This window comes from Hypanus sabinus, chromosome 10, assembly GCF_030144855.1.
Source record: "Hypanus sabinus isolate sHypSab1 chromosome 10, sHypSab1.hap1, whole genome shotgun sequence".
Lineage (NCBI taxonomy): Eukaryota > Metazoa > Chordata > Chondrichthyes > Myliobatiformes > Dasyatidae > Hypanus > Hypanus sabinus.
This window is the reverse complement of record NC_082715.1, coordinates 45,633,651-45,655,581: the sequence shown is the minus strand read 5'-3', so window position 1 is coordinate 45,655,581 and position 21,931 is coordinate 45,633,651. Positions and strand designations below refer to the sequence as shown.

Sequence of the window (21,931 nt, the reverse complement as noted above, 5' to 3'; positions counted from 1 at the left end):
GACCTTATGGAACTTTATATCTGAATTAAGAACTGAATAATGAATTTTTTCAAGGTCTAAGCAGGACATAATATCATTAAGCCATTGAGCATGCGTGGGCGGGGCAACATCTCTCCATCTAAGGGGAATTAAACGTCTAGCCAGGAGAGAAGCAAAAGATAATATTCAACACTTAGTCGAACTCAAACGTAAATCTGTCTCACTAAATATTTTTTAAAGCAGTACTTAATTTTAATCAATCCTTTCACGAGTTTCCAAATGTACTTTGCATTCTGAGTTGAGCAAAACAAACACTTGTTCTTTGTACTATAATGAAGATTAATTGATGTGTTGTGTCAAACTACAAGTTCAAACCTTTATTTGTATACCCACTTTATGATTATGGTGTGGCAGGAAAGTTTTCACACTGGTAAAAGTCAGCAGCCTTGTTAGCTCCCAAAACTTGCTTCAAGCACCGGGATAAACTGACCCTGAAAGCTAAGGCATCTGCAGAGCCCTTCAACCATAAGTGCCTCTTCAGTGTGTGGATTGAAAATTTGCTAGAAGTTTGAAAATTATGCAGACACTCATCGTTATTTCTTTGCAACCGGCCACAATTTTCCAAAAAAGTCAAATCCTCTTCCATGTATCATGACAGAACTTCAAAGCAGTAACCGTGTTTTCTTAAGGTTTTGGTGCTTTTGGTTTTATGCAATAAGTCCACAGTAGAAAGCAATGTATTGAGACTTCCACAAACATATCACAAGTATCATGAATTCTATACTATACCATTGTGTCACCTCAAGGTTATTTTTTATTGTAAAAATAAAATAAGTAATTAATGTTTCAAGTCAATCACCCTTCAGCTGAACTGTTCTCCCTGTACACAAATAAATAAAGTAAGAGAGGCAAGCAAGTGAAAGTTGTGATAGTCCAGTTAATTGGCAACGACACTTTGAACTAAATTGCCCACCAAATAAATTAAGGTTGTTGAAAGAAGTAAAGATCTAAGGAGATGTGGGAGGCTGCCAAAAATTTACATTCAAGCACTATCCAAAGCACAGGAGGAGGAAAATAATCCCACTAACTGCAGGTAGGAAAACCAGAGTCATCTTGAAGAAATGCATGACTGAAAAATTGCAGAATACATTCACAGTAGACTCTGCTGGGACAGCAGGGATCCATAACATGGTGAGGGCAGTGATAACTCTATGCCTAGGTGATTATAGTCTGTAAGCTGATAATTCTATTTTTTCTATTTTCCTTTTTTTTTATCTTTCCTGCTTCTTTAAATAAGTTTGCATTGTTCTAAAATAGGCCTCTCAGTAATTGTGTATTTTCTTACAAACATACTCATGAAAAATCCATTAGGGAATACAGTTTCAGTCAGAAAATAGAAAGATGCTTCCTGGTGGAAAGTGCCAGCTCCATTTTAGACTTGTACATACTGTACTGATGATTTCATCTTTCATGTGGAAAGCAATTGCAGGAAGGGGGGAGGAAAGGGTCTTTTCCCTAATAATAAAACCAAGGGTAAGGCAAATTTCTCAAGAGTAATCCCAACTCCATTTCAAGTAAGATAGTTAAAAAAGTTTCTAGTAATGATTCAGTGTTTTCACACTGAAAGACTTGGATAAATTTATATTGTTTTAATATTTGGAGGGACTTTGATGCATTTATTGTGACATTTTAAAATTAATTTCTGGGATTCTTTTGCTGAGAAAGCCACCATTTATTGCGAGTCCCTACAAGTCTTTAAGAAAGTGATGGTGTGCCTCTTTCTTGAACTGCTGTCCTGTTGAAGTTACTGTAACAGTAATGTTTGAGAATTCAATGATCAAGTTCAAAGTTAATTTATTATCAAAGTAAATATATGTCACCGTATACACAACCCCGAGATTATTTTTCCCACAGGCATGCTCAATGAATCCAAAATAACCATCAAAGAATCATGGAAAGACCACACCAACTTTGGCGTTTAACCAGTGTGCAAATGACAACCAAGTGTGCAAATACAAAAAAGAAATCATAATAATTAAGCAATAATTTTCAAGAACATGAGATGAAGAGTCCTTGAAAATGAGTCCATACAATAGGGTGATGGAACTGTACAGTGATGGGACAAGTGAAGTTATCCTCTTTGATTCGAGAGCCAAAGGTACACCATGCAAGGCTTATTGAGAAAGTAAGGAGGCATGGGATCCAAGGGGTCATTGTGCTTTGTGGATCCAGAACTGACCTGCAAAGAGAGGTTGTAAATGGGTCATATTCTGCAAGGAGGTTGGTGACCAGTGGTGTGCCTCAGGGATTTGTTCTGGGACCTCTCCTCTTTGTGAATTTTGTTAATGACCTGGATGAGGAAGTGGATTGATGGGTTAGTAAATTTGCTGATGACACAAAGGTTGGAGGTGTTGTGGATAGTGTAGAGGGCTGTCAGAGGTTACAGCAGGACATTAATAGGATGCAAAACTGGGCTGAGAAGTGGCAGATGGAGTTCAACTCAGGTAATTGTAAGGTGGTTCAGTTTGGTAGGTCGAATATGATGGCAGAATATAGCATGAATTGTAAGACTCTTGGCGGTGTGGAGGATCAGAGGGATCTTGGGGTCCGAGTCCATAGGACACTCAAAGCTGCTATGCAGATTGACTCTGGTTAAGAAGGCATACGATGCATTGGCCTTCATCAATCATGGGATTGTGTTTAAGAGAGCTGAGAGGTAATGCTGCAGCTGTATAAGACCCTGGTCAGACCTCACTTGGGGTACTGTGCTCAGTTCTGTTTGCCTCACTAGAGGAAGGATGTGGAAGCCATAGAAAGGGAGCAGAGGAGATTTACAAGGATGTTGCCTGGATTGGGGAGCATGCCTTATGAGAATAGCTTGAGTGAACTCGGCCTTTTTTCTTTGGAGTGATGGAGGATGAGGTGACCTGATAGAGGTGTACAAGATAATGAGAGGCTTTGATCGTGTGGATAGTCAGAGGCTTTTTCCCAGGGTTAAACTGCCTAGCACGAGAGAGCATAGTTTTAAGTTGCTTGGTAGTAGGTACAGAGGAGATGTCAGGGGTAATTTTTTACTCAGAGAGTGGTGAGTGTGTGGAACAGGCTGCCGGTAGCAGTGATGGAGGCGGAAACGATAGGGTATTTTAAGAAACTCCTCAATAGGTACATGGAGCTTAGAAAAATAGAGGGCTATGGGTAAGCCTAGGTGGTTCTAAGGTAAGACATGTTCAGCAGAGCTTTGTGGGCCGAAGGGCCTGTAGTGTGCTGTAGGTTTTCTATGTTTCTAGCCCTGATGGCCCAGAGCCTTGCAGTAGTATTGAAGGAACAGAGATTGCCAGATCAGTGTAGTGTGTGATGGCGGAGATCATGCAAACGGTGATCTTCCGATGTACCTGCTGCCCTTGCTATTCTAGTGGTGAGGAGAATGCAGCATATACCAGTTACATATTGTAAGCTATATTATTACAATATGTAAAATGCTTCGCACTACTTGGAATGGATCATTCTCTCTTGCACTGTATTCTGTATAAAGGGAACGCTATCATTTGTCAGCGTTCATGATATGAGACTGGGAGAGTAGATACAGATTAGTCTGGAAGTTAACAATGCTCTGGGAAACAAAGAAGAGTTAATGGTACATATGTATAGGTTTCAGAGAAATCCCTCTGAAACAATGAATAGATGTCACATTGTTAAAGAGTACTTAAACCTTTAATTTCATCCCTTTAATCCCAACCATGTCTACCCAATTCGGTGGTGGCACAGCAAAATACTAGTTTTGAGTATGAAAGACAAGAGAGCATTAAATTAAAAGTGAGAGGCAGGAGTTTTAAAGGGGATTTGAGGGTAAGTGTTTTACACAGTGGTTGATGTCGGGAATCTGCTGCCAGAGATGGTGGTGGAATCAGATACAATCACGATGTTTAGGAGTGTTTAGGTAGGCAAGATGCTGAATACGATGGGATTAGTATAGATGGACAAAGACGTCAAAGGGCTTGTTTCTTGCATGACTTTATTTAGTGCATTTTGGGCAGAAACTATTGGATATTTTCAGTGCATTGTACATCTGTTTGTCATCTGAAATATTTGTACCTCTCACTCAGAACTAAATGCAAGTACTATCTGACTCCTGTTTTCACAGCCAGAACTCTCCCATGAAAAGAAGCAGTGAAGTAACTTGAGAATAACATTGCATTTCTAAGCAGATGTAATCATACTTGGAAAGCCTTGTAAAATAGTGTTCACCGTTGCCCAATGATAGCTGATGAAATAAGATCTGTTTTCAGCGTTACCATTAGAACGTGACTCCCCCCCCCACCCCCACCCCCACCACCCCCTGTGTGATCTATTGCACAAACGTTACGTACACTTTTTCAGGTATAAAGTGAAGAGCACTGAGCCTTCTCAGCAGAAGATGAAACACAAGTTTACTCTCTTTGAGGAGGTGGATGCTGATGCTGGACTTTTTGAACCAGTTAAAGGTTCATCCACAACAGCTCTGAAGAAATCCCCTTTTCAAGAAGGTGAGTACTGCTTCAGAAGGTAGTAATAAGAGCATTTCTCTCTTTATACATGAGTGATAGCAGCTGACAGTATTTACTGACTGTCCCATGCTGACTGTAAGGCTGAAACACGTAATGTAGTGTTAAGATAATATTATCCACATTCATTGGGGCTGCCTCATTCCCTTTCCTTAAGAGAGTTGCACTGTTGGACATTAGTCAAAACCTACCATTTTCATTGGCTCAAATTACAAGATTTGTTTGACTGAACTTCAGAACTTACCATTGTAAGATTTCAACTTGCGATTTATGCTGCTAGTGGCATAAGAAAGTCATTATAAACTTATCTCATTTCGGAAATAAAATGGTGATTTCCCAGTTATGCTGATGCCAATTGAATCAATCGCAGTTCAGAATCTGAATGAAAAGAAAATTAATTTTGTCTCTTCTGCTGAGAATTAAATAGAGTCATAGAGCTCTACAGCACATAAACAGGCCCTTTGGCCCATCTAGTCTCTGCAAAACTAGTTCTCTGCCCAGTCATGTTGACCTGCATCTAGCACTTGTGCTGGCAGATCTTTCCACAAGCTCATGAGTAAAGAAGTTCCACCTCATGTTGCCCTTAAACAATTCACCTTTCACTCTTTACCCATGATCCCCAGTTGTAGGCTCATTCAATCTCAGTGGAAAAAGCCTGCTTGCATTTACCCTACCTATACCCTTAATAATTTTGTATGCCTCTATCAAATCTCCTCTGTCTTCTATCTTCTAGGGAATAAAGTCCTAACCTTTTTGACTTTTTCCTATAGCTCTGTTCCTCAAGTCCTGGAAACATCCTTGTAAATTTTCTCTGTACTCTTTCAACCTTATTTACATCTTTCCTGTAGGTAAATGACCAACTGTACACAATACTCCAAATTAGGCTTCACCAAAGTCTTATAGGATTTCAATGTATCATCTCAACACCTGCACTCAATGCATTGATTTATGAAGGCCAATGTGCCAAAAGCTTTCCTAACAATTCCATCTACCTGTGGCACCACTTTCTTGAAATTATGGACTTGTATTCCTAGTTCCCTCTGTGCTACCGCAGTCCTCAGTGCCCTACCCTGGTTGGTCCTCCTAAAGTGCAACACGCATTAAATTCCATTTGTCATTTCTCAGCCTATTTATCCAGCTGCTGGCTTTGATAGTCATCTTCACTGTTCACTACATCCCCAATCTCGGTGTCATCTGCAAATTTGCTGATCCAGTTTACCACATTATCATCCAGATTATTGAAGCAGATGGCTGCATGGTGCTGATCCATGCCCTAAACTGATCAGCTTTTCCTACGGTATTCCTTGCATTGAAATATACACAGCTGAGAACTTTATTCCTACCAGGTTCAACCTTTTGATTCCCGACCTTGTATGTCAGCTTAACAACAACTTTCTCCACAACCACTCCACTCTCTGTCCTGGTGCTTTGGTCCCCATCCCTCTGCAGCTCTAGTTTAACTCCCACCGTGCAGCACAAGCAAACCTTTCCACTAGGATAATAGTCCTTCTCCAGTTCAGGTGCAAACTGTCCCTTCTATACAGGTCCCACCTTCCTTGGAAGAGAGCCCAATAATCCAAAAATATTAAACCCTCCTTCCTGCACCAACTCCTTAGCCACGTGTTGAACTGCACGATCTTCCTATATATGGCTTCACTAGCATTTGGAATGGGTAGCAATCCTGAGATCACATCCCTGGAGGTCCTGTCCTTTAACTTAGCACCCAACTCCCTGCACTCACTTTGTGGGACCTTGTCACCCATTCTACTCATGCCATTGATACCCATTCTACTCATGCCATTGATACCCATTCTACTCATGCCATGGACTATGACCTCTAGCTGCTGACTTAAGAGTGCTGTGGACTTGATCTGAGGTGTCTCCCCGGAGGCAACAACCAATATGTGAATCTTGTTCTTATCCACAGATCCCCTTTTCTGTTCCCCTAACCACAAATTCCCTATCACTACAGTTCACCTCTTCTCCCTTCGCTCTCCTTTGCTTTTGAGCCACAGAGCCAGACGCAGTGCCAGAGATGTGCTCGCTGCAGCTTCTCTCCGGTAGGTCGTCCCTCCCACAGTATCCAAAGTGGTATTCTTACCATTGATGGGGACAGCCACAGGGATACTCTGCATTGGCCTATTCACTTTTCCCCTAGTGACAGTTACCCAGGTACCAGCCTCCTGCAACTTGGAGCTGCAGCTTAGGGACCCTGTAGCTCCTGTACATCACCTCCTCATTTCCCTGTATGAGCCAACTGTCATCGAGTTCCAGCACCAGTTTCTTAACACAGCCCCTAAGGGCCTGCAGCTTGGTGCACTTTGTGCAGATGTAGGTATCAGGGAGGCTAGAGCTCTCCCAAAGTCCCCGCATTTCAAACAAGGAACATACCACTAACTCTGGGCCTATAATCAGCACACTAGCTATGTACTGCAGAAAAGGAATACTTACTGGAAACTTACTTAGAGCTTGTGTCTCTGCTTGCCCAAGCTTGTACTCACCAAAGCTTGTTGAACCAATCCTGGACCACTCTAACACTGCCCCACTTGCACAATGACCACTCCATTTGCACCTCCTTTCTTTTTATTGGCTCAAACAGTGACACACTCCCGACGAGACCTGCAGTTTTCAAATAACTGTATCCCTGCAAGATGTCGCTCTTTCACTCACTATTTCAAATGAGTCATTTATATTGAATATTGGATTTTGTCAAATGAATACGGAGTGGTAAGGATGCTTTCATTTTTTTTGTCTGGTATTTTGTGTTGGTTGCTATTCAAGGAAATTCAGCCCTGGGTTTCCAATGTGATTTTACTAATTCCCTGTCATAAATTGGCATAGGAAAAGCAGAACCATACTCCGTAGCAAATTAGATAGAGCAGTTTTCAGTCATTTAATCAGGTTCTCTGGGGGTATTCTCAAAGATGTAGCAAAAAACCAAGTGAAACCTTGCTGATGTTGAATACAGCTGTCTGTTAGTTATCCTTCATTAATTTAAATTCTCCTTAGTTCCTCGTATTGATTAATTAATAATATTTCCATAACAGCTTGTATGCGCATTCATTTTCACTACTTACGATTTTATCTTGCAGTTGATTGATTTGTAATACACAGAGCAATTGTATTTTGTCATGGAAAGTGATTACATTGCTCCATTCCTAGAAAGACTTGTTCTCTTTCTCATTTGAGAAATCTGTACAGTAGTGTAAATAGGATAATAATTAAAAACAGGGGTACAAGTTATTTTGTCCTATTTAAGTGATGTATTTTTGATGTTCAAGGTTTACTTACACAAATTTGGAAGAATGCCAGGGCAGTTTTCAATTTGGGCTTTTGGATGTAATTATAATTCCCACATTAGGTCATTTCAACAATCATTGAAGATTGCAATGCTTTAACATTTTTGCTAGAAGTTGATAAAGTTTTAATACATATAAATCTGTCATAAATTTACCACCTTTTGCAAATGCAAACAACTTAACATATTATTCTTTAATTTACTGTCTTTTTTGCCATTGGTGTGGGGTGGGAATGTTACCGTATTAATAGAACATAGAACAGTACATCACAGGAACAGGCCTTCGGCCCCACAATATTGTGCCAAACCAATTAAATTAGTAATGAAATGGTTGACTAAACTAATGTCTTCTGTCTACGTAATGTTCATAGCCTCTCATTCATGTCTGTCTAAACCTTTCTTAAAGATCCATAATGTTTCTGCCTCTACCACCACCCCAGACAGTCCATTCCAGGCACGCACCACTCTCTGTATAAAAGAGTTGGATTATCTATATATTATTTTAAGAAGCCCACCTGAATGCCCCTAACAAATTCAGCTACATCTAAACTACTCACATTAAGAAGGTCCCAGTTTATATTAAGAAAGTTGAAGACCCCCAGGACAACAACCCTACTGTTTTCTGTAATATGCCTGCATACCCAGTTAGCTATTGGGGGTCTATAGTACAATCCCATCTGAGTCATTGTATCCTTCATATTTTTGAGTACTACCCATATAGACTCAGTGGTCGAGCATCCTTTATCTCCCCTCTGAGTACAGCTGTGATATTGTCACTAATTAGTAGTGCAACTCCCCCACCTGTTTTACCTCCCTTTCTATATTTTTCTAATCCATTGAAATCCTGGGACATTAAGCGTCCATTTCTGTCCCTTTCTCAACCAAGTCATAATGGCCTCAGCATCATAGTTCCATGTACCGATACATGATCTAAATTCATCACTTTTATCAGTAATATCCCCAGCATTAAAATACACACATTTCAAACTATCCATCCCATTATACCGATTACTTTACCCTGTCTGTTTTTACTGGCCCTGACATCAACCGTCCTCTCCATTCATCCACTTTCTGACTAGGTGCTTTGGATCCCATCTTCCTACCAAACTAAAACTGTTGATTATTTTCTTGTACCAATAATCTAGTGGTTGGATCTGATGTTTCATATATATTCAAATTTAGTCACTTTGGGAAGTGGAAATCTGATTAATTAAATTAAGCCAGTATAAGGGATCAGCTCAGAGATGACAACCCTGACTGGTCAAAGAAAATTTGCTATGCCACCAGCAATGAAGAATCCTTCTTTATCTGTGTGCGATGGTATGGGCAGACCAAAATGGAGGACCTCTACTACTCTGCCCTAAATGCCATATGCATAACAGGCAGTAAGTATTATAAGGAATATTTAATGACTTTAAATAATATTCAAAATAAATACACAGTTGCTGTGTAATCTGAAATCTAAGCATCAAATCTCGGCTGCTGTCAACAGACCATTCAGTATTTGTACTGAGAGAACGAATGGGCAATTCAAGGTTTCTGGAATGGAAAGAGTCAAGAAATTTGACATTAGAATCAGGTTTATTATCACCGGCATGTGATGTGAAAATTGTTAACTTAGCAGCAGCAGTTCAATGCAATATATAATCTAGCAGAGAGAGAAATAATAATAATAATAAAATTAAACATAATAAATAAATAAACCATTTCTGTATATTGAATAGATTATTTAAAATATGCAAAAACAGAAGTACTGTCTATTTTAAAAAGTGAGATAGTGTCCAAAGCTTCAATGCCCATTTAAGAATTGGATGGCAGAGGGGAAGAAGCTGTGTCTGAATCACTGAGTAGGTTAATAATTCACCTTAAACAAACTACACTTTTGATGCTTTGTGCATAACATTGGATTTTGTTTTATGGAAACTACAAGTTTGCCTGTAGATTCTAACCCTCATATGGACAACAAGCAGTAAACTTTGGTTATTAACTGAGTTATAATGTGAAAAATACATATTGTGAAGTAACCAGTCTGTGAACTCATTCTGCAGCTGATTGCAGGTTGTTTGAGGACCCCGACTTGGGCGGATCTGTCCGAAGCAATGACCCATTATTAATTCCATCTAACTGTGAGCTTAAAGGTGATGCCATAACTGTAAACCTTGATGAAGACACCGAAGAATTGTTGAGGTAGTTATTTTACTAGTTAATAAAGTAGTCCTTTTTGTGATAAAAGTTTTGATGTTACAAATGCTCTCTACTCGCTGCTGCCATCAGGAAGGAGGAGTCTTTGTAACAAAAGTTCTGATGTTTGCTTCCAGTTACTGTTGCAAATTTCTGATCAGTTTTAGATATTCTGGACCCCAAGAGAGGTGGTACTTCCTAGAGGTTCAAAAATTAATTTTGTTAATGTATGCATGAACAATACAACTCTAATACTCATCTTCATCTTAGAAACATAGAAAACCTACAGCACAATACAGTTAAAAATCCATTTTGATTTACCTACTCACCCAAGTACGTCCTGTGTATTACCTCCTTTCTGAGTTGCTGTCAGCTGCCAGCTTCAGACAACACTCATCCTGAAGAAACATATATTCTGAAATGCCCTGAAGAGAATGAAGAGAAGTCTTAGCCTGAAACATCGACTGTTTATTCATTTCCATCAATGCCAGCTGGCCTGCTGAGTCCCTCCAGCATTTTGTGTGTGTTGCTCCAGAAAACACACATTGATAGGTTTCCAACCTGATGGCACGAACATCGATTTCTCACACTTCCGGTAATGACACCCCCCCCCCCCCCCCACTTCACCATTCCCCATCCCCTGCCCAACGCCTCTCTCTGGTGCCTCTCCCCACCCCCTTTTCTTTCATCCATGGTTTTCTGTCTCTTTCACCAATCAATTTCCCAGCTCTTTACTTCATCTTTCCCCCTTCAGGTTTCACCTGTCACCTGGTGTTTCCCTCATGCCTCCCCCCACACCACCTTTTAAATCTGCTCCTCAACTTTTTTTTCTCCAGTCCTGCCAAAGGGTTTCAGCCCGAAACATCGACTGTACTTTTTTCTACAGATGCCGCCTGGCCTGTTGAGTTCCTCCAGCATTGTGTGTGTGTTGCTCGGATTTCCAACATCTGCAGATTTTCTCTTGTTTGATGGGTTTCCTTCATTGATGCCTCAGAAAATTCCAAAAGAGAGTTGAGACTAACCAGGTCCTTGAGAGTACCAGCTCCAGAGTAAGCGGTAGGCTCACTGACTTTACTGACTAGATAGAGTGGTGGTGTTCATGGCCAAGGTTGTCAAACAAAGTCAGAATTTCATTGGTCAATTTAATACTGCAGAGGGAGGCCAAGTTTTCCATGTGGTAACAAAACCAAGCAATGTTAGAAGAAATTCAGCATTACAACAGGGTTCAAAGCATAGGTGTCATTTGAGTGCAAAATTATAGCCAGGGTGCAATCAAAACAGTATACAAAACAAGGTAAATTGAGTTTGTTGCCCATTTAGAAATTGGCAGGTACTGTATGACTGTGTTGGCACCAGAGTTGTGGCTGAAAGCAGATCACTACCATAAGGAGAAAAATGCTGGAATAAGAAGCTGACCAATAATATAAAAGAGGATAGCAGAAGATTTTTTTTAAGCTAGCTAAAGAGTAAAAGAGAGGCCAGAGTGGACATTGAACCGCTGGAAAATGGTGCTGGAGGAGTCATAATGGGAACAAAGAAATAGTGAATGGATTGAATTGTATTTTGCATCAGATTTCACTGTGGAAGACACCAGCCACATACCAGGAATTCAAAAGAGTCAGGGGACAGGCTTAGATATAATCACGATTACTAATGAGAGGGTGATTGGGAAGCTGAAAGGTCTGTGGATAGATTCTCCCCAAGGTCTTGGAGGAAGCTGAAGAGATTGTTTATTTTATTTAATTGCATTTAGAGATCCAGCGTGGAACAGACCCTTCCAGCCCAACGGCCGCACTTATTTAACACTAGCCTAATCACAGGACAACTTTTAATGCTCATCTAACCTAACCACACACGCATACATACAGACACACACTGATAGGCACATGCACACAGTATAGACGGTGCCAGAAGTGAATTCCAGAATGTCCTGAGCTGTAATTGTGTCACTCTAACTGCTATGCTTGTGGAGTTTTTAATAGTGATCTTTCAAAAATCACTAAAGTCAAGAACGGTTCTAGAGGAATGACTACTCATAAATGTCTCTTCACTTTTGGAAAAAAGGAGAGGGATTAAAGACAGGAAATCATAGGCCAGTTAGCCTGACTTCAGTGGTTGGGAAGATTTTAGAGTCCATTATTAAGGATGAGATTCGTAGATAGTTGGAAGCACATTATAAAATAGGCCGGTTTTCATGAGGGGAAATCTTGCCTGAGAAATCTTTTGGAATTATTTGAAGAAGTAACAGGGAAGATAAAGGAGAGTCAGTTGATGTTGTTTACATGTTCTTTAAAAAGGCTTTTGACAACATGGAACACATGAGCCTGCTTAAACAAGATGGGGGCCTATGGCGTTACAGGAAAGGTACTAGCATAGTTAGAAGATTGGTTGACTAATAGAATGCAAAGGGTAGGAATAAAGGGGGCTTGCTAGTGTCTATTAGTGTTCCGTGGGGGCCAGTGTTTGGTCCACTACAGTTCATGTTATACGTAAATGATCAGGATGACAGAATGGATGGCGTTATGGCCAACTGTATGGATGATACAAAGGCAGGAGGAGGGGCAAGGAATCTCCAGAAGAGCTTGCACAGGTTGGGAGAATACGCAAAGGAGTGCAGTTGGAATACAGTGCAGGAACATGCATGATCTTGAGTTAGGTTTAGGATTACGGTCATTCAATTTGGTAGAAGGAATGAAGGCATAGATTATTTTCTAATATGAAGCAAATTCAAGAATCAGAGGTGCAAAGAACTTGGAAGTCCTAGTGCAGGATTCCCTGAAGTTTAACTTGCAGGCTGAATTGGTAGGAAGGAAAGCAAATGGAATGTTAGTACTCATTTTGAGGGGACTAGAATATTAAAGCAAGGATGTAATGCTGAAGGCTTATAAGGCATACATCAGCCCCCATTTGAAGTATTGTGAACAGTTTTGAGCCCCTTATCAAAGAATGCATATGCTGGCATTGGAGAAGGTCCAAAGAGTGTTTGTAAGAATGATTCTGGGAATGAAAGGGTTAATGTATAAGGAGACTTTGATGGCTCTGGGCCTGTATTCTCTGGAGTTGAGAGAGGTGAGGGTGATTCTCACTGAAACCTATTGAAAATTGAAAGACTTGTATGAAGTGGACATGGAGAATGTTTCCAATAGTTGAACAATCTAGGAGCAGAAGAGTTCAGCTTTAGGACAAAAGGACGTACTTTACAACAGAGACGATGAGAAATTTCATCATCCAGAGGGTGGTCAATCTGTCAAATTCATGACCACAGGCACAGTCATTAGGTAAATTTAAAGTGGGTGTTGATATGTTCTTGATTAGTAAGAATGTTAAAAGTAATGGGGAGAATGAGGGAGAATGGGATTGAGAGGAAATAATAAATTAGCAGACTCAATGGGCTGAATGGCCTAATTCTGCTCTTCTGTCATGGTTAAAATGAGATAGTTATTTTAAGAAGAGTGATTAAATAAAGAATGTTGTTTTGTGTGGGGAATCTACTTGTTGCATTCTTTGTACCTGCTATTAAAAAAAACAAAAATTAATCATTTAATATTTTAAAACCGCTCTATTCTGGTAAGTGACTTCTATATTTTTGATTTTTGTAGTAATTTAAGAATTTATAAACTATAATTTTAGGAGCACTTTCACTATGCCACAATTTATCTCACTCAACAACTTCTCTCTCAATGTGCACTTCAGGATTTCCTCAATTCAGCTGAAAGCAAGTTAAACTTAACTTTGTTATATCCATTTTTAAAATGTGCCATGATTCTCTTGGGAAGAAAGAAGTTGTAATTTATATTAAATAAAACTCAACACATTGTAAAATGTATTAAATTGTGCTATTGGCTTACTCTGAATTAGTTTTTAGTTTCTGTTAATAATGTTTATGAAAACTGATGTTTCTGGTCTGTGAAATCCCAAGCACATGGCATTCATTCCTTCTTGAGCAACAATTATATATTTATTCATACACTTTTGTTCAAGCAGGATGGATTCCAGTTTTGAATGCTTTTCATATTCTTCAGTGTCTCCAATTACATAGATAACAGCTGCAAATGGCATATGCTGTACATCAAAATGCATGTAGTAAATCAAAGGCTGTAAGTCAAAGTACACTTAGTAGTCAAATGACAGTAACATCAATTATTGTATATTTTGTGCCTTTAATATTTCCAGAGTTGAAGATGACCTGGATAAAATACTGAACTTAAGTTCCAGTAATAAGGCAAAACCAGCCAAGCCGACTGTGCCAGCGAAGCCAGCTGTACCAGCCAAGCCAACTGTGACCAAGAAGCCTGCCTGCCCCTCTGAAATGAGGAGAACCAGTCCTGCAGCTGAATCCAGTTCCTCAAAAAACACAGTGGCTGCCATGAATGAACTAGATATTCTGAAATACATTCAGGAGAATGAGGCATCAAGTACTGACTCACTAGATCTGTTTTGAACAAAATATCTTTCAATAATGTATCAATTATTTTTGGAATAACCTGGTTATCTACATGAACTTAAAATACATTCAAAGTACTTTCGATGATATTTTATTGCATTTATGTGCATTAATAAAAAAACATTTAAGTGAAGATTGTGATTTCCCTTTGAGGCAAACATTCTTGAAATCCAGAAAGCACTAAGTCAAAAGAACAAAAAGGGATATTTTGATTCCTTCACGTGTGAAGGAGCTAACCCACTAAGTCCCTGTGTCAAAAAAAAATCAAAATCAATATATCTGTAACATACACAAAATGCTGGAGGAACCCAGCAAGCCAGGCAGCATCTGTGGAAAAGGGTAAACTGGATGTTGTGGGCCGAGACTCTTCATCAGGACTGGGGAAAAAAGATGAGAAGCCAGAGCAAGATGGTTGGGGAGGGGAGAAAGAAGTCCTAAGTGGTAGGTGATAGCTGAAACTGGGAGAGGGGGTGGGGTGAAGTAAAGAGCTGGGAAGTTGATTGGAGAAAGAAATAACAGACTGGAGAAAGGGAATCTGATAGGAGAAGACAGAACACCAAGCAAGGGAAGGGAAGGGGGAGGAGCTCTGGAGGGAGGTGATGGACAGGTAAGGAGATGAGGTAAGAGAGGGAAATGGGAATGGGGGAATGAGGTGAGCAGTCACTGAGATAGATGTTCATGACATCAAGCTTCTCAACATATCTGTATTTTTTCAGTTTATAAACATGGCTGGTGAGTGCTGAAAATATTTAACACTTTTTATGTTAGCCGTAGATGTAGTTAGTATTTGGGAAAAGATAGACCTGGATTGTAAATAAAATGGAAGAACATTTTGTGTCATGTGTAGGAAATCTCAGGAGTGGAGTATTCCAATTATCAAGGTCATCCAGTGCAATATTCATTATTGCAAGTAGGAATTCCCAAATACCATGATTCCTTGGAAGTGAACCCCTTTTCACCATTTCAGATTGGGTGATACCAGGACATTTTTATAGTTAAATGCCTTGTTTTCTTACAGATCATTGACACTGGCATACTTATGCCAATTCCTGTGTTATTAAATTAATGCCTTATACCCCAAGCACATGTCCATGAAGATGCTGAGCATCTTTCGAAAGAGAAACACCATTAGTGATTCAGCAGCACTCTTTGGATTTTCTTTGATTAAGGATTTGTTTCCATTTAGTTATTGGGTGCACTTGCATAAATGTATGTTTTTGGATTAAAGTCTTTTGTATTATTGCCACAAACCAGTTCCTTTAATTTGACATGAATCAGATTCTGTCCTAGGTATTCTTTCTATAAGGGTTATCAATGTTAGAGGCACTTATGCTCAGAGCAGTCCTTTAGTAGACTTCATTGGTTTCCATCCATCTTAGTGTCATCTTCTCCTCTGATTATGAATCTCAGAAATATAAAAAAATATTGAATATCTGATTCAAATTATCTGCTTGCCCCAAAACCCTAAAAATACTTATAATTTTTATTTCCAATGACTTTGCATATTTCTTCCCACTCAACTCCCCTTGAAGTGTGTATGTTGACAACCTATTGAACTTTTCACAGCTGTAAGAACAGTGGGAATGCTGCAACGAACTTAAAAAGGCTATGCTGTTCAAGATGTCATTACCTGCACTAGTTTTATTAAATCTGGACGTGACCGCATTGGGGATGGAACCAGTCTGGGGCTCAATGAAGGACTGGAAGAAATATATTTACTGCAATGGATAGTCTTTAGGTTGTATACCACTGATACTGCCTTTAATCACCAAAATGTATTTCTGCCCATGGTATGGGGTATTTATTGTAATATAGTTTCAACTGAAATGATAACAATAATTCTACAAACTTGGTGCAGTAATGTGACCATTCTTTCTAAATTTAAATGTACAGTAATTGAAAGGCTTTTGGAAATTATGGAACTTGGTTTCAAGAATTAGTTTGAATTAGCAGATAGTTTGCTTCGTGTGTAAATCAGGAATGTAACAATATTTGGAATTGCTGAGCAGCATTCCAGATGTCTTGATTGCCTTTCAAGGGTGGAAAGCAGAAGAGGTCCCCCTTTCATCTCTGATCTCTGGAGCAGGAGGAACCCAGTGGGTTGAGGGGCATCTGTGGGATGAAAAGAATTGTTGGCTATTCAGGTCCAAGCCCTGAAATTTCCCGACAGCCCTGACGTAAGGTTTCGACCTGAAATGTCAAAAATTCCTTTAGTTCCACAGATGCTACTCAACCAGTTGTGTTCCTCAAGCAGGTTCTTTGTTTTGCCAAAGAATTCCAGCATCTGCAGTTCATTGTGTTCCCATTGTTATAGGTATCTGAGTCACCTGATCTTGGCCAGATGCAGCAAATGATGGGAAAAGTGTAACTGCTGATATCATCTGACTTTAGAATGGGTGAGTTTTGCAAGAACTTCATTTCCATGTTCTCTCACTCTCCACTGCCTTTAGTCTCATTATCTCTTATGTAATATTTTTTTTCTGTTTGCATGATTTTACATTTTGGGTCATTGCCTCAATAAAATTGTCTTACGATAAGAGGTGTTACGGGTTAAGAAAATGAATCGCCTTATCTCATTCAAAATTTGTAGTGATTATCATTGATAGCTATAGTTTTAAGATATGAATATCAAAGTTCAAAGTACATTTATTATCAAAGTACATGTATGTCAGCATGTACAACCCTGAGATTTGTTTTCTTGCAGGCATACTCAGTAAATCCAAGAAACATAATAGAATCAATGAAAGACTGCACCCATCAGGCTGGACAAAGAAATAAGATGCAAAAGCCAACAGATTATGCAAATACAAAAGAAAAAAAAAGAAATCATAATAAATAATTAAGCAATAAATATTGAGAGCATGAGAAAGAGGGTCCTTAAAAGTGAGTATGTTAGTTGTGGGAACAGTTATGTGATGGGGCAAGTGAAGTTTTCCCCACTGGTTCAACAGCCTGATGGTTGAAGGGTAATAATTGTTCCGGACTCTGGTATTGTGGGTTCTGATGCAGTAGCTTCCTGATCGTAGCACTGTGAAGAGAGCGTGGTCTTGTGTAGTAGGGGGTTCTTGTTGGACACTGCCTTCTGCACAGCACTTAGAGTAGATGTGCTCAATGGTGGGAAGGGCTTTATCCATGACGGATCCTCTACTTCTTGCAGGGTTTAACATTCAAGTGGCTGATACAGCCCGTCAATATTCTCTCCACCACACATCTCTAGAAGTTTGTCAAAGTTTTAGATGGAACGCCAAATCTTTGCAAACTTTGAAGGAAGTAGAGGTGCAGCTGTGCTTTTTTCATGATGCGCTTACTTGCTGGACCCAGGAGAGATCCTCTGAAATGATAACACCGAGGAATTTAAAGCTGCTCTCACCCTCCACCTCTGATAGCTCAGTGATGATAAACATTGACCTTTAGAATATGATGTGGCAACTAAGCTCCTGCTATTCCAACCACAAACACAAAAGTCAAGTTACTCAACTAATTTATCACTGGGCTTTTCTTAAATTGCTGTTATATTTAATGAATTTTTAAAAATTCACTACAATTGGTAAGCTATATCATCGTAGTCCTTCCTATTTCACCACGTGTGTCCCATTTTGCACAACAAAATGCATTGGGAAAAGAAAACAATTTATGTTGATAAGTCCAAGAAGGAGTATTTCTTATTCTAAGGCTAGACTGAAGAAGCTAGGATTGTTCTCTTGTGAGCAGAGATATGGAGAAGAATTGATAGAGGTATACAAGATAATACCTGATTTGGCTAGGGTAAAAAAAGGTGTTCCCATAAGCAAATAATTTAAGAAGGAGAAGACGTACATTTAAAATATTGGGCTCAAGAGGAAATCCATTTTTACTTTCACTGTGAATGACTTATTCCTTGCAAGGATATTAGAAACAAAATCAGTTAGTACTTTCATTAGGGATTGGAAATGACACTTGCAATTTGCATTTGGAGAATGAGACTGAAAGGATTGCTCACTTGGGAACCAAAGCAGATTCATTGAGAAAAAAGGCCACCTTCTATATTGTAATTATTCTGTGCTTCTAAAAACTGCTAACTGGGCATTATGGAAAATTCGGTGGCAGGAAATTTTGGCTTTATCTTTCTTTTGGTGCAGAATTCCCTTCTTTCTCCAACCACATGGGTGAAGTCACAGGTGGTATGGCAATTCTGCATTCACATAAAAATTCATAATGTGTGAGTATAGCCAGAGATGATAGAAAGACATGCAAAATAAGTATATCCTGTTACTTATTTTCTAGCCATAACAGGAGGTTGTTTGAGAATGCTTGACTTTCATCAATAGAGGGAGACAGAAACTAGTACAATGCCAGTAGTTGGCAAAAAATAAAGTATGTACACCCAGAAAATATACTTCCGATAATTGGTTAGTTTTGTTAGGGACACTTTTTATTACATCTGCTGCTAGTCTTGGAAAGCTTAGTGGCAGTTTGAATGCAGTAAATCAGTCACTGAAGTAGTTGTTCAATATGGTTTTAAAATATTTCCAATTGCTGATCATCAGTGGAAAGGTTTAGGCTTCATTTCAATTGATTCTGATTCTGATTCTGATTAAATGTGCACTGCCCATTTATGTTGGGTGTCTAGGTACCAAGAATGTGATTATGTTTCTCTTCCATGAATGTTTTTATTGTACTAACATCTAATATTGAATGTAGAGTTCAAGTTAGCAGAATGCTGCTGCTGGGTTAACAGATTTCACGTCACACGCCGGTGATAATAAACCTGATTCTAATTCTGATTCTAAAAGCTATATTTTTCATGGGTTGTGAAGAAAGTAAAAGTTAACATATTCTGTACCTATCCCATAAAATATGTCATTGACAAAGTTTGTTTTTAAATAAGAACTATTATCAGAATGTGAATGGATACAAAACTCACAACAGATATTTGGCCGTCTTCTCTGATGTTAAGTGTACGTGGGATACACAACTTGGTATTTCTTCATATGGGTACTCTTCCTGAAGTATTATGACTCTGGGAGAATTATAAATCATCTGTTGGAAGAATAAGAACAGAAATTTCATTCAAGAGGCTTTATAACACTTTATTTTTCAACTACTACCTTGCTACTTTCTTCAGCAGTATATGGAACAGTAAATGAGTCACTTATACCCACCATGATTCAGCCCGTACTGGACTGTTCCAGTTCGGCCCAGCACATAAATCAAACATCAGGTCTCTCCTCACTCTCAAGGATGCCTCAACTCTGCCTCAGCTCTGCTTCGAACCTGCCTACACCTCTGCTTCCCTCAAATCTGTCTTGTCTCCGTCCCCTTCGCCACTCACCTTGCCTCACCTCAGCTTGCCTCTTCATTGTTAACAGTGATCATTATTAATAATTATTGATAATTATTAATGCAAAAGTCACTAGATGGTTGCTATACACGAATGCTCCGGATGGCTCTTGACACGAGTTGGCAACAGCACATGACCAACGTCAAGCTCAATGACGACCCATCGATGCTCACTACTAAAATCGAGGCAAGAAGACTCAACTAGTGGGGGGGGCACTGTCTACACCACCCTGAGCTACCTGCCAGCCTAGTCATCACAAGGGAGCCCAAGCATGGAAGGATGAACCCTGGGCACCCTCCCAAGACTATGGTCAATACACTCCTTGAAGATAGCGGCACGGCTAATATAGATGAACTGAGGGAGAGGGAGGAGTGGAGAGACCATCATTGTGCCAGATGCTGGCTCCCTAGGCCTGAGTCGACTTATGAAAGAAAGATTATTAATAAAGTGCTATTAATTCTGTGTCCAGCATCAAGTGCCATTACAAAGAAATCATGACAACGACTCTACTTTCTTAGAAGTTTGCAAAGATTTGGCATGTCATTTGAAACTTTGGCAAACTTGTATAGATGTGAGGTGAAGAGTATATTGACTGTTTGCACCATGGTATGGTAAAGGAGCACCAATGTTCTAGAATAGAAAGCCTACAAAAAGTAATGGATATAGCCCAGTCCATTATGGGTAAAGGCCTTCCTGCCATTGAGCACATCTACACGGTGTGCTGTTGCGGGATATCAGGATCCATCATCAACGACATACATCAACCAGGATGTGCTCTCTTCTTACTACTGCCATCATGAAGGAGCCTCAGGACCCACAACCTCAGGACCAGGTTCAGGAACAGTTACTACCCCTCAGCCATCAGGCTCTTGAAACGGGATAACTTCATTCAACATTAACTGCCCTAACATTAAAATTTTCCCACAACCTATAGACTCACTTTTAAGGACTCGTCATCTCATGTTCTTGATGTCTATTGCTTATTTTTTTTATTATTTCATTTTGTATTTGCACAATTTGTCTTTTGCACACTGGTTGAAAACTTAAGTTACTCTGGTCTTTCATTGATTCTATTACAATTGTTAATCTGTTATGAATCGATTAAGTATGCTGCAAGAAGGGTTATATATGGTGACAATAAAGTATTTTGATAATAAATTTACTTCGATCTTTGATCTTTACCTAACTTCACTCACTCCAAAATGGAGCTGTTCCCACAACCTATGGACTCACTTTCAAGGACTCTTCATCTTATGTTCTCAATATTTATTGCTTGTTTATTATTATTTTTTTCTCTCTTTGTATTTGAAGTTTGTTGTCTTTTGCACATTCCTTGATGGCCCATCTTGTGTACAGTTTTTCATTTATTCTATTGTTTTTCTTTGAATTTACTGTGAATGTTCACAAGAAAATGCATCTCATGGTTGTATATGGTGACGAACTGTGTACGTAGTTTGGTAATAAAGTTGCTTTGAACTTTGAAGGGAACAGAGCAACAGATACAAATGCATTCTCTCACACATTGCACGAGTTCCTTGCGATCCAGTGAATTGGGTTCAATCCTGACCTTGGATGCTCTCTTTACAGTTTGCATGTTCTTACTGTAACTAAAAATTCCAGTTTCTTTCGATTTCCTTCTGTGCTGTAATATGGGAGGAAAATTTCCAGCATATCTGTAACAAACTATGGAAAGATTTCATGTCCCTTTCTCAGCAGAACAATGACAGTAAGTGAAGTCTTGTCTGAAAAAAAAAGCATAGATTTTCAGAAGCATCCCTTTCGTAATGTGAATTATGTCTCTTTATATTATTTAATTTGCATGAAACCCAGTTTATAATTTTCTGGTACTGGTTATCAATACAATTTCTCCTAAGTTCTATTGAGTTTTCTGCATATAATTGATAAAAACAAACATTAAAAAGCACATTTTGAGGTGGTGTTTGTTATAAATTCACATGTTGGTTTACAATGTGATAGCTACGGAGCTTATTTATAAGGAATATACTGACTAAGTTGTGTGGAAATTGTCTCTCTCACAACAATGCGTTTCTTCAGTTCAAAAGAATAGAAATAACTTGTTGCCAGTAAAGCATGGTCTTGGCTCTTTGGTGTGGCACATTCAATACATAACAGGATAGAGCCGTCTCTTGCAGCCCTCTAGATTGTGG

The 21,931-nt window shown here is 39.2% G+C and overlaps 1 protein-coding gene across 1 annotated transcript in view; it reads left to right on the top strand.

The window, feature by feature from the left end:
* hs1bp3 (HCLS1 binding protein 3) overlaps nucleotides 1–21,620 on the top strand; it is a 111,697-nt gene extending 90,077 nt beyond the window's left edge. The window contains exons 5-7 of the mRNA XM_059981794.1: nucleotides 4,357–4,502; nucleotides 9,867–10,005; nucleotides 14,173–21,620. Coding sequence (XP_059837777.1) covers nucleotides 4,357–4,502; nucleotides 9,867–10,005; nucleotides 14,173–14,440 — 553 coding nt within the window. The 3' untranslated portion in view covers nucleotides 14,441–21,620. The remainder of the gene's footprint in view (nucleotides 1–4,356; nucleotides 4,503–9,866; nucleotides 10,006–14,172) is intronic.
* Nucleotides 21,621–21,931: the final 311 nt, after the last annotated feature.